This window comes from Pyrus communis, chromosome 10 (genome assembly GCF_963583255.1).
Source record: "Pyrus communis chromosome 10, drPyrComm1.1, whole genome shotgun sequence".
Classification (NCBI taxonomy): domain Eukaryota; kingdom Viridiplantae; phylum Streptophyta; class Magnoliopsida; order Rosales; family Rosaceae; genus Pyrus; species Pyrus communis.
This window is the reverse complement of record NC_084812.1, coordinates 1,362,054-1,374,847: the sequence shown is the minus strand read 5'-3', so window position 1 is coordinate 1,374,847 and position 12,794 is coordinate 1,362,054. Positions and strand designations below refer to the sequence as shown.

At 39.8% G+C, this 12,794-nt stretch overlaps 1 protein-coding gene and 1 pseudogene across 1 annotated transcript; both read left to right on the top strand.

Annotated features, from left to right (window-relative positions):
• The first annotated feature begins 5,668 nt into the window (after nucleotides 1-5,668).
• On the top strand, nucleotides 5,669-9,986 carry LOC137746885 (disease resistance protein RUN1-like; annotated as a pseudogene).
• Nucleotides 9,987-9,989: 3 nt separating this feature from the next.
• On the top strand, nucleotides 9,990-11,606 carry LOC137746747 (uncharacterized). The gene has a single exon (XM_068486757.1). It carries the CDS (start codon nucleotides 10,067-10,069, stop codon nucleotides 10,820-10,822), a length of 756 nt encoding a protein of 251 aa, XP_068342858.1. The 5' UTR covers nucleotides 9,990-10,066; the 3' UTR covers nucleotides 10,823-11,606.
• Nucleotides 11,607-12,794: the final 1,188 nt, after the last annotated feature.

Below are 12,794 nucleotides of genomic sequence, written 5' to 3'. Positions count from 1 at the left end.
ACACTCCTGGTACTGTTCACTTTTAACGAAAAACCATATTTTTACTTTTTTCTGGTACTATTCACTATACCTTTATTTGTCATTTTCATTAAAACTAAAGTTTTTTTTGAATTTTTTGTTAGTTTTCCTTAAAAAATATCCTCTGCAAGACTAAGAAATGATGGATTTTTTCAATAAAAAATCTCCGAAATTTTCTCCACTTTCAAACATTTTGCCATCATTTGCCATCAATGAGAACTAGTGTAGAACAAACCTATAATGGAAAATACACATGATTTGGACCAAGCTAGTTATGTTTTTGACCAAAATCCAGCTCGGTTCTATGAGGAGTCAGCTGATAATTATGAGCCATCTAATGATTATGATCTCAGTAATTACATGGGTAGTACTTTAGCAGTGCATGATCATGATCCTCTCAGCCTTGCGCATTCACGTTTTTTCTTGCCTTCTGGTATTTTTCTTGCAGGCCCTCATATTCAGCCTCAAACTCGTCCTGAGAATCTCCCAGCACTCTTCCAGCCACAGGGTCCAAGAGTCGGTGACGGAGGAGATCAGATATCCGGCCCAATAGAGGAAGATCTTCTTGCACGCCTTTCTTTGTCCCTTCATCATTGGAAGCCAGAGAGTCCGGCAGTCAGTGACAGAGGAGATCAGATAGCCGACCCAATGGACGAAGATCCTCTTACGAGCCTTTATTTGTCTCTTGATCATTGGAAGCCACAAGGTCCGGCAGTCAGTTACAGAGGAGATCAGATAGCCGACCCAATGGACAAAGATCCTCGTACGAGCCTTTCTTTGTCTCTTGATGATTGGAAGCCACAGGGTCTGGCAGTCAGTGACAGAGGAGATCAGATATCCGGCCCAATGAAGGAAAATCTTCTTGACCGCCTTTTTTGGTCCGTTGATCATCGGTTGATCATCAATGTCTTGAGAAATAAATCTGTAAGTACAGTCCCAAAAAAAATTTCCATTATGCATCCTAGTTGAAAACATATGTATAACCTACGTATGTCTATTATACACTAAACAACATTTATGTGTAAATATATTCACCGTGGGTGATTTTGCCTAATGAATAATAATACATGTAAATATATGCAAATAATCCGTTTCTTACACATGAATATAACCTTTTGTTAACAGGGAACTGAAGAAGTTGAAGGACTAGCTCTAAACTTCCTTGATCCTAGGCCTAGAAGCTCTAACATGCGTAGTTTCAGTACAGAAGCATTTGCCAATACGAAGAAACTGAGATTCCTTCATCTCAAATACGTTCAGCTCAATGCAGAATACAAGCATCTTCCCAAAAAGTTAATATGGTTGTGTTGGGAAGGATGCCCTTTAAAGTCCATACCAGATGACTTTTTTAATCAACCAAGACTAGTTGTTTTAGATATGCAGTATAGCAAACTGGTACAAGTTTGGGAGGGTTATAAGGTACGATCAATTACACATGAATGTTTCTGTTTCTATTTGTTTTTGGATTTCCTTTTTTTTTTTTTATGACATCTTCCCTTTGGATATTAATTTCAATTTTCCTTTGGTTTTCTGTAACAGTTGCTAGAGAGGTTGAAAATCATGAATCTCAGTCATTCCGTATCTCTAATTAAATCACCGGACTTTTCACAAGTCCCAAATCTTGAAGAGTTGATACTGGAAAATTGTGGAAAATTGTGGAAAATTGGTCAACTTAAAAGACTTTCTTTGGTGAACCTTAAAGAATGCGAAAAGCTTAGTTCTCTTCCAAGGGATTTCTATAAGTTGAGACTCTTCTTCTTAATGGCTGTTTAGAATTCAGAGAAGTACATGAGGATTTAGGGGAGATGATATCATTGAGAATACTTGAAGCAGAGCATACAGCTATAAGACAAATACCATCTTCCACAGTTAGATTGAAGAATCTCACTCTTTTATCCCTAAAAGGTGAGAAATTAGCTCATGATGCAATCTCTCAGGGTCTTGGGAGTTTAATTTCTTTACAAGTTTTGGATCTTCGAGGGAATGATTTTCATACCCTATCCAGCCTCAGTGGTCTTACAAAGCTTGAAACCTTGAGGTTAAATGATTGCTTTAACCTTTGTACAATCCCTGATTTACCAACAAATTTGAAATTTCTGTATGCCGCTAATTGCCCTGCATTGGAAACAATCCCCAATTTTTCGGAAATGTCAAATATGACAAAGTTGAAGGTAAGTGATTCACCCAAACTCACTGAGGTTCCAGGCTTGGATAAGTCATTAAAGTTCATGACATTGATTGATATGAGTAACTGCACCAATCTCACAGCTGATTTTGGGAAGAACATCCTACAGGTATCTCTCTCTCTCTCTCTCATTCCTTCCTATCGTGCACATGCACACACAAACGCACGTTTACATGCCTTATATATATATATATATATATATATATATATATATATATATATAAAAGACACTTGCATTGTATATGTAGGGATGGACTTCGTCCGGATTTGGTGGCATTTTACTTTATGGGAATTTTGTTCCTGATTGGTTTGAGTTTGTTAGCCGTGGCAATACAGTCAGTTTTGATATTCCCCCGAATGATGGTCGTACTTTTGAAGGGCCGACTCTGTGTTTCTTGCACAAATATGCATTTGAAAGTAATTTTGAATTTGGCATTACTGTTATAAATAATACCAAGCGTACTAAGTTGCATGCTTACTTAGGCAGTGGATATTGGGATAAGCCTTCAAACTATAATCTTTGGCACATACTTGGGCAAGGACAACTATCGAACGATGCGGCTATACCAGGCTCGGGGAGCCTATTTGAGACCGTATAGAGCCTTTTTAAGCTTGTAGACTTTATGCTCCTGTCCCTTTTCTTCATAACCTGGAGGCTGTGCGATGAACACTTGTTCATTTATTTCTCCATGGAGGAAAGCTGACTTGACATCCAACTGGTAGACAGTCCAGTTCTTCTGTGCTGCAAGTGATAACACAACTCGGACTGTATCCATCCGTGCCACAGGTGCAAAAACTTCTGCGTAATCTACTCCATATTGCTGACTGTACCCTTTTGCAACCAGGCGAGCTTTGTATTTATCCACTTCACCTTTCTCGTTGAACTTGGTTTTGTAAATCCATTTTACTCCAACTATCTTCCCTTCTGGTGGCAGCTCTGTGAGTTCCCATGTATTATTTCTCTCTATTGCTTGTATTTCTGAATCCATGGCCTTCTTCCATTTGTCACTTTGAATAGCCTCCTCAAACGTGATGGGATCCGACTCAGCGAATAGTGCTAAGTGAACCATATCTTCTTCCTCTGAAAGTCCTTCTCCACTCACATAGTCTTCCATCCACACTGGTTGCCTTCTGACTCGTCTTTCAGCAGTCATCTCAGTCTGTTCATCCGCCTCAACATGATCACTCAGGTCTCCTTCCTCATCATGATCACTCAGATCTCCTTCCTCATCATGATGCCTCAGGTCTCCTTCTTCGTTCACGTCCCACTCAAGATCAGCCATGATCTTGTCTTGGGAGTTATTACTCCAGTCCCAAGCTTTGTCCTCTTCAAAAACAACATCCCGGCTTATCACAATTTTCTTGGACACTGGATTGTACAGACGATAGGCCTTGGACTCCTCACTGACTCCAAGTAGAGTACACTTCATGCTCTTGTCATCAAGTTTGATCCTCTTGCTATCAGGAACATGCACGTGTCCTATGCATCCAAAAACCCTAAAGTGCTCCACTGATGGTTTGGAGCCACTCCATGCTTCTTCTGGCGTCAAGCTCTTTACTGCTAGGGTTGGACTTCGATTAAGTACATAAATGGCCCAATTTACTGCTTCTGGCCAGAAAGTTCTTGGGATTTTCTTTCCTGTAAGCATGCTTCGAACCATGTTCATGATGGTTCGGTTCTTCCTCTCCGCGACACCATTCTGTTGGGGGGTGTAAGCAGCTGTGAGCTGCCTTTGAATTCCATTCTTGTTGCAAAAATTGGTGAATTCAAATGAAGTGAATTCACCTCCACGATCTGTTCTTAGAGCCCTTATACTCGAACTCGTTTCTTTCTCAACCCGTGCTTTGAAGCTTATGAACATATTAAATGCTTCTGATTTCTCAATCAAAAAGAACACCCATGTTTTCCTGCTATAATCATCAATGAACGTAAGAAGGTACCTCTTGTTACTGTTGGAGACTGGATTTATAGGCCCACAAATATCTGCATGCACAAGTTGAAGGATTTGAGATGCTCTCCATGTGCTGTCCTTTGGAAATGGATCTCGTTGTTGCTTTCCCACCAGACATTCTTCACACACCTGTGTGTGTGCGTTGAATTTTGGTAAACCCTTCACCATGTTCTTTTGTTGCAGGATTCTGAGACCACTCCAACCCAAGTGTCCATATCGACGATGCCATAATTTGAGTTGATCATCTGTGCTCACGTTGAAACATTGCTCCTCTTGTAATTGTGTGCGTGTCAGCAAAATGAACATGCGATTTTCTGCCATTGTGGTCTCCCAAATTAGTCCTTTTCTTGGATGGTAAATCCTGCACTTGCCACCTTTAATGAAGAAGGCAAGACCCTTCTCTTGCAATTGACCAACGCTCAATAGATTATTTTTTAGTTCTGGCACGTAGAATACCCCAGTAACAACTTGCATGGCTCCATTGACCTCCATTCGAACATTTCCCTTCCCTAACACGTCCAAGCTTGAGTTATTTCCAAGTTTGACAGACTTCCTGAAGGTGTCGTCCAACTCTATGAACAACTCCATTTTCCCACACATGTGATTGCTGCAACCTGAGTCCAAAAACCATAGTTCTTCCCTGTCGTTCCCCTTGATATCCACATATGCCATCAGTAGCATTTCTTCACTAGTTTCTGCATAAAAACCTTTGGAATCCTTCCCCTTCTTAGGACATTCCCACTGAAAATGCCCAAGTTCATGACAATGGTAACATTCGAGGGTGGATTTGTACGAGCCGATTCGACCCCTTCCTCGCCCTCTTCCTCTATAGCTGCTGCGTCCCTCTCGCCCACCTTGTTGTGTATCATAGGTCACTTTGAGAGCTTGCTCCTCCGTGGTGTGTCTTCCCATCCTTTGCTCGTGCACAAGCAAACTACTTTGCAGTTCATCGATGGATAAGACGTCCAGATCATTTGACTCTTCAATGGAACAAACCACATAGTCATATTTAGGGACCATCGATCGTAGAATCTTTTCAATGACCACTACATCTTCCATCTTTTCCCCATGAAGTCGCATCTTGTTGGCTATGGTGAGAGTACGTGCAAAGTACTCAGTCACCGATTCTCCTGTCTTCATATGCAACATCTCAAACTCTTTGCGAAGAGCCTGTAACTGGGCACGCTTGACTCTTGCCGTGCCTTGGTACTTCTGTTTCAGTGAGTCCCAGATGTCTTTCGCAGTGTCCTTCTTCAATATGGTCTCTAGAATTGAGCGATCAAGAGCCTGGAACAAATAATTTTTAGCCTTTAGGTCCTTTAACTTCAAATCGTCAATAGCTTTCTTCTGGACATCTGTGATACTGCTCTCATCTGCTGCTGCAGGAATGCCAGTCTCTACCAAACTCCAATATTCCTTAGAACGCAGGAAGTTCTCCATGAGCATGCTCCAATGATCATAGTGTCCATCAAGTCGTGGGATTGCAGGTTGCACAAAGCTACTCTCAGTCGTCATGATGTTCAGGTGAATAGAATAACTAACTCCGATCAGGCCCCGTGGTGGGGCTCTGATACCAGATGTTGGTAACCCTAGGTTGAACTCTCACACTAGAACACGTAGCCAAAGCTTGCTTGAACACTCAAAGACTTGGGAGAACAATCTTGTTATTCAATCATGTAAACACGGCTCTTAAGTAGCCTTACAAAGATAACTGAAAGCAGGAAAAATGCAGCCCACGTTACAACCCTACAACGTGGTATAAGACTAGTTCAAAACAAAATAACTTATCCCTACAAACTAGGGTTTATTATCAACAACTGAAACAAACTCCTAATAACCTGGAACTAAGAAGACCTAACCCTAACGGCTAGGAACCATGATAACGTTCAACACGACTTAATCTCTCAATTAATTGACATGCTTAATAAACATCTTACATAATCTAAACAAATACACCTTAATCTCTCATAGGTAACCTAAACCGTAATTGGAGTTTAATTCATACGCCCAACTTTTATTTATCAATGACTTTCTTTTATTCAAGTTCGTCATAAAATCACATACTAGCTAGTAGCTGGTTAATATATATATATATATATATATATATATATATATATGAAGGAAAGAAGGAAAGAAAATTGTTTATGTACTGATATCTCCTACTGGGCCTTCACTGGGTTCCACTAATGCTTATGAATTTAATTTTCAGGTGCGAAACAAAGTTCATTAAAAAAATTATTGATGAGACTATTTGTGAATGGCTCACCAGCACTAACGAATTACATGTGGCCAAGCACATAGTTGGAATCGATTCTCGCGTTCAAGATATTATCAGTTATCTTTCAAGTGGTGGATCAAATGATGTTCTCATGGTTGGAATTTGGGGGATGGGTGGATTGGGTAAAACAACAGCTGCCAAAGCCATTTATAACCAAATTCATTCTAAGTTTGAATTCAAAAGTTTCCTTGCCGATGTTCGCGATGCTACAAATAAACATGATCTGGTTGATTTGCAAAAAAAACTTATTTCTGACATCTTGAAAAAGAAGCCTGAAATAAGCTGTGTTGACGAAGGTATTGGCCTGATAAAACAACAATTTCGACATAGAAAGATACTTGTCATCGTTGACAACATAGATAAACAGGAACAACTGGATGCAGTAGTTGGAAGGCATGATTGGTTTGGTCCTGGAAGTAGAATTATCATAACCACACGAGATGAACGTCTACTACTAAATGTGGACAGAGCATGTCAGGCTAAGAAAATGAATGAAGAAGAAGCTCTTGAGCTATTTAGTTGGCATGCCTTTAAAAATAGTTGTCCTAATCAAGGATATCTTGAAGTTTCAGAAAAGGTTGTTTCTTATTGTGGAGGTTTACCGCTAGCGCTTGAAGTTTTAGGATCTCTTTTGATTAAAAGATCGTTGGCAGAGTGGGAAAGTCAATTGGAGAAATTGCGAAGTTATCCAGATGGAAACATTGTAAATCGACTCAGAATAAGCTTTGAAGGGCTAGATTCTTCAGAGAAGGCTATATTTCTTGACATATCTTGTTTCTTCATTGGAAAGGACAAGGACTTTGTCACAAAAGTATTAGATGGATGTGGATTTTTTGCATCAATAGGAATCACTGTCCTCCGTGAACGATGTCTTGTAACTGTTGAAGGCAACAAGTTGAATATGCATGATTTGCTTCGAAAAATGGCCAGAGTAATCATTTCTGAAAAATCTCGTGGTCACCCTGGAAAATGGAGTAGGTTGTGGAACCGTCGAGAGGTCATCAATGTCTTGAGAAATAAATCTGTAAGTACATTCCCAAAAAAAATTTCCATTAATGCATCCTAGTTGAAAACATATGTATAACCTACGTATGTCTATTATACACCAAACAACATTTATGTGTAAATATATTCACCGTGGGTGATTTTGCCTAATTAATAATAATACATGTAAATATATGCAAATAATCCGTTTCTTACACATGAATATAACCTTTTGTTAACAGGGAACTGAAGAAGTTGAAGGACTTGCTCTAAATTTCCCTGATCCTTGGCCTTGAAGCTCTAACATGCGTAGTTTCAGTACAGAAGCCTTTGCCAATATGAAGAAACTGAGATTCCTTCATCTCAAATACGTTCAGCTCAATGGAGAATACAAGCATCTTCCCAAAGAGTTAATATGGTTGTGTTGGGAAGGATGCCCTTTAAAGTCCATACCAGATGACTTTTTTAATCAACCAAGACTAGTTGTTTTAGATATGCAGTATAGCAAACTGGTACAAGTTTGGGAGGGTTATAAGGTACGATCAATTACACATGAATGTTTCTGTTTCTATTTGTTTTTGGATTTCCTTTTTTTTTTTTTTTATGACATCTTCCCTTTGGATATTAATTTCAATTTTCCTTTGGTTTTCTGTAACAGTTGCTAGAGAGGTTGAAAATCATGAATCTCAGTCATTCTGTATCTCTAATTAAATCACCGGACTTTTCACAAGTCCCAAATCTTGAAGAGTTGATACTGGAAAATTGTGGGAGTTTGTCCGAGATTCACCCCTCCATTGGTCAACTTAAAAGACTTTCTTTGGTGAACCTTAAAGAATGCGAAAAGCTTAGTTCTCTTCCAAGGGATTTCTATAAGTTGAAATATGTTGAGACTCTTCTTCTTAATGACTGTTTAGAATTCAGAGAAGTACATGAGGATTTAGGGGAGATGATATCATTGAGAATACTTGAAGCAGAGCATACAGCCATAAGACAAATACCATCTTCCACAGTTAGATTGAAGAATCTCACTCTTTTATCCCTAAAAGGTGTGAAATTAGCTCATGATGCAATCTCTCAGGGTCTTGGGAGTTTAATTTCTTTACAAGTTTTGGATCTTCGAGGGAATGATTTTCATACCCTATCCAGCCTTAGTGGTCTTACAAAGCTTGAAACCTTGAGGTTAAATGATTGCTTTAACCTTTGTACAATCCCTGATTTACCAACAAATTTGAAATTTCTGTATGCCGCCAATTGCCCTGCATTGGAAACAATGCCCAATTTTTCGGAAATGTCAAATATGACAAAGTTGAAGGTAAGTGATTCACCCAAACTCACTGAGGTTCCAGGCTTGGATAAGTCATTAAAGTTCATGACATTGATTGATATGAGTAACTGCACCAATCTCACAGCTGATTTTGGGAAGAACATCCTACAGGTATCTCCCTCTCTCTCTCTCATTCCTTCCTATCGTGCACATGCACACACAAACGCACGTTTACATGTCTTATATATATATAAGACACTTGCATTGTATATGTAGGGATGGACTTCGTGCGGATTTGGTGGCATTTTACTCTATGGGAATTTTGTTCCTGATTGGTTTGAGTTTGTTAGCCGTGGCAATACAGTCAGTTTTGATATTCCCCCGAATGATGGTCGTACTTTTGAAGGGCTGACTCTGTGCTTCTTGCACAAATATGCATTTGAAAGTAATTTTGAATTTGGCATTACTGTTATAAATAATACCAAGCGTACTAAGTTGCAGGCTTACTTAGGCAGTGGATATTGGGATAAGCCTTCAAACTATAATCTTTGGCACATACTTTGGCAAGGACAACTATCGAACGATAAGCTCAAATTGCAAAGTCGGGATAAAGTTGAAGTTGTAGTACTTCAACTTTCAAGAAAATCTGATTATTATAGGCTATCAATGAGAACAATGGTTAATCTAGTGTGGAACAAACCTATGAAGGAAAATACGCATGATTTGGACCAAGTTGGTTATGTTTTTGACCATCATCCAGCTCGGTTCTATGAGGAATCATCTGATAGTTCTGAGCCATCTAATGATTATGATCGCAGTAATTCCATCAGTAGTACTATAGCAGTGCATGCTCATGGTCCTCTCAGCCGTGCGCATTCACGTTTTTCCTCGTCTTCTGATACTTTTCCTGCAGGCCATCATATTCAGCCTCAAAGTCGTCATGAGAATCTCTCAGTACTCTACCCAGTGGACGAAGATCCTCTTACGCGCCTCTCTTTGTCTCTTGATCATTCATCATCTACTTGTTCAGGTAACATTCAGCCACACACCTGAGTCTCTTGGCCTTTACCATTTGGAGATAGTGAGACTATGAAAGTTGAATAGATTGTAGGGCTATTCATGTTAAGATAAAAAAATCTCCTCTGCAAGACTAAGAAATGATGGATTTCTCTAGAAAATATCCGAAATTTTCTCCACTTTCAAACATTTTGCCATCATTTGCCATCAATGAGAACAATGGTTAATCTAGTGTGGAACAAACCTATAAGGGAAAATACGCATGATTTGGACCAAGCTAGTTATGTTTTTTACCAACACCCAGCTCGGTTCTATGGGAGTCAGTTGATAATTATGACCCATCTGATGATTATGATCTCAGTAATTACATGGGTAGTACTATAGCAGTGCATGATCATGATCCTCTCAGCCTTGCGCATTCACGTTTTGCCTTGCCTCCTGGTATTCTTCCTGCAGACAGTCATATTCAGCCTCAAACTCGTCCTGAGAATCTCCCAGCACTCTTCCAGCCACTGGGTCCGACAGTCAGTGACAGAGGAGATCAGATATCCGGCCCAATAGAGGAAGATCTTCTTGCACGCCTTTCTTTGTCCCTTCATCATTGGAAGCCACAGAGTCCGGCAGTTAGTGACAGAGGAGATCAGATAGCCGACCCAATGGTCGAAGATCCTCGTACGAGCCTTTCTTTGTCTCTTGATCATTGGAAGCCACAGGGTCCGGCAGTCAGTGACAAAGGAGATCAGATGTCCAGCCCAATGGAGGAAGATCATCTTACGAGCCTTTCTTTGTCTCTTGATCATTGGAAGCCACAGGGTCCGGCAGTCAGTGACAGAGGAGATCAGATGTCCGGCCCAATGGAGGAAGATCTTCTTGCACGCCTTCCTTTGTCCCTTCATCATTGGAAGCCACAGGGTCCAGCAGTCAGTGACAGAGGAGATCTTGCGCATTCACGTTTTTCCTTGCCTCCTGGTATTTTTCCTGCAGGCCGTCATATTCAGCCTCAAACTCGTCCTGAGAATCTCCCAGTACTATTCCAGCCACAGGGTTCGGCAGTCAGTGACAGAGGTGATCAGATATCCGACCCAACGGACAAAGATCCTCTTACGTGCCTCTCTGTCTCTTGATCATTCATCATCTACTTGTTCAGGTAACATTGAACTAAACACCTTAGACTTTTGGCCTTTTCCATTTGGAGAGAGTGAGACTATGAGAGCTGAATAGATTGTAGGGCTGTTCATGTTAAGATAAAAAATCTCCTCCGCAAGACTAAGAAATGAAGGATTTCTCAATAGAAAATCTCCGAAATTTTCTCCACTTTCAAACATTTTGCCATCATTTGCAAGTTGAAGTTGATCTGATTTTGGCGGGATCTTATATAATTATGTTTCATTGATTAGGAGAAATTGGAAGTGGCAAAGTGGAAAAGTATTGGAGAAATTGGAAAGAACTCCTCGTGAAAAAATAATAAAACCACTAAGAAGAAGTTTTGAAGGGCTATATGATACACAGAAGGTTATATTCCTTGACATATCTTGTTTTTTTTTTTTAAGCTTTTCCCTCCAATTTTCCTCCATTTTCTCAGCAACCACAACACACAAAGCAATGAAATTTGAAACAGAAAGCAAAAGCCAAGGCCAACAAACAGCAATTTAAACTCACCACGCGGCCGGTGTGGTGGGCCCGTGGGAGGAGGAGAGAGACGAGGAGTGTTTGGTCGCCGGAATGAGAAGCTCACGATCTCGCCTCTCTCTGTCTCTGCTCGCCATTCCCTTGTATTTTTGGCATTTCTAATATTTTGTTTTTATTTGATTAATTTAATTTTTATTTTAATTGGGTGAGAATTATTAAGGACTTCAAGGAAATGTTGTGTTTTGTTGTACCGCTAATGAAACAAGGGACGGATTAATTAATGGAAAATGTTAAGAAGGTAATCTTTTTAGATTACATTTTGAAATCAAATAATGCGGTTGTTAATGGTTAGATTCCATTTTCAATGGTTTAAAGAAATAATTCAATCATCAACCTTAACATCATCATAACGTGATCTATAAATATGGTCCAAAAAGATGATCTCTTTAGCATCATCCTTAAATAATGCTGAATCTCTTTTTTAAACAACCAATATTATCCACAAATTTGCATATCCAGATGGAAAAATGAACTCTTCGTTGGTTAATTACATACATTATCAATAACTCCCTATTCGTTCCCTGGATCCTTTGATATTTGATATATTACTCCACCTTTGCAAATGATTGATATATTATAACTTTGTTCGACCTCAGAGTTGCTAACTTGCTTGCAATTACATGAATTCAGAGAACTTTGTCTAATGGCCGATTTCATCAATCTTCGTCCAAAGATTTCAGAGACTGGTCACCGTAGTCGATTTCATACACTGCAAAGCAAGTTACGCGGAAGGTCAAGCTAGTAATGCCCTCATACATCCAGAGCATTAACCAGTTCTCGAGCTTTTTTCCTCTTCTTCCGTCGACTTCCCGTAGAGGAGGCTTAAATATGGCATAGAACCTGCATCCATCAAATATTGCAGACAGACAGATTACATATGAACATTCCCGTAAACAACAAGAAGAAATTAAAAAGGAAGCTTCCGTGAAATCAAAAAAAAACCAGCTCAAAAGTTAATGTAAACAGCAACTTACTGTTTACAGGGAAACGCACCAAACTCAGCCCGGAGGCCCTCCATCACCTTCTTTATTCTATGGGAAACATCAGCCGGTGGAATGGCCCAAACGGAATATGAGTACCGCCTCCGGCAGCTTTCCCTCTTCCCTTCTACCGCCACCATCGCATCTTCATCTTTGTCTGAGCAATTATTCTCTATGCTCTCAGGCTTGTGGTTGCATCCCATGACCACAACTATGCTATTCGCATAACCAACAAACTCACCTCATGTTTCAATGGGAAAACAGGTAAGCTTTTTAGTATTAAGATTAAAGCAAACTACGCGTCCATCATTGTGAACCATAAGAAACTGATTCATTCAACACAATAAGCTTCAAATCAAGGTGACGCCCCAGGGGTAATCGTTGGAGCTCAGATGGTTCGGGTATACCATGAAATACCTAGCAACTT

Bases quoted from the DNA above. Each gene is read 5' to 3' on its own strand.
- LOC137746747 (XM_068486757.1), top strand. From the start codon at position 10,067: ATGGGTAGTACTATAGCAGTGCATGATCATGATCCTCTCAGCCTTGCG.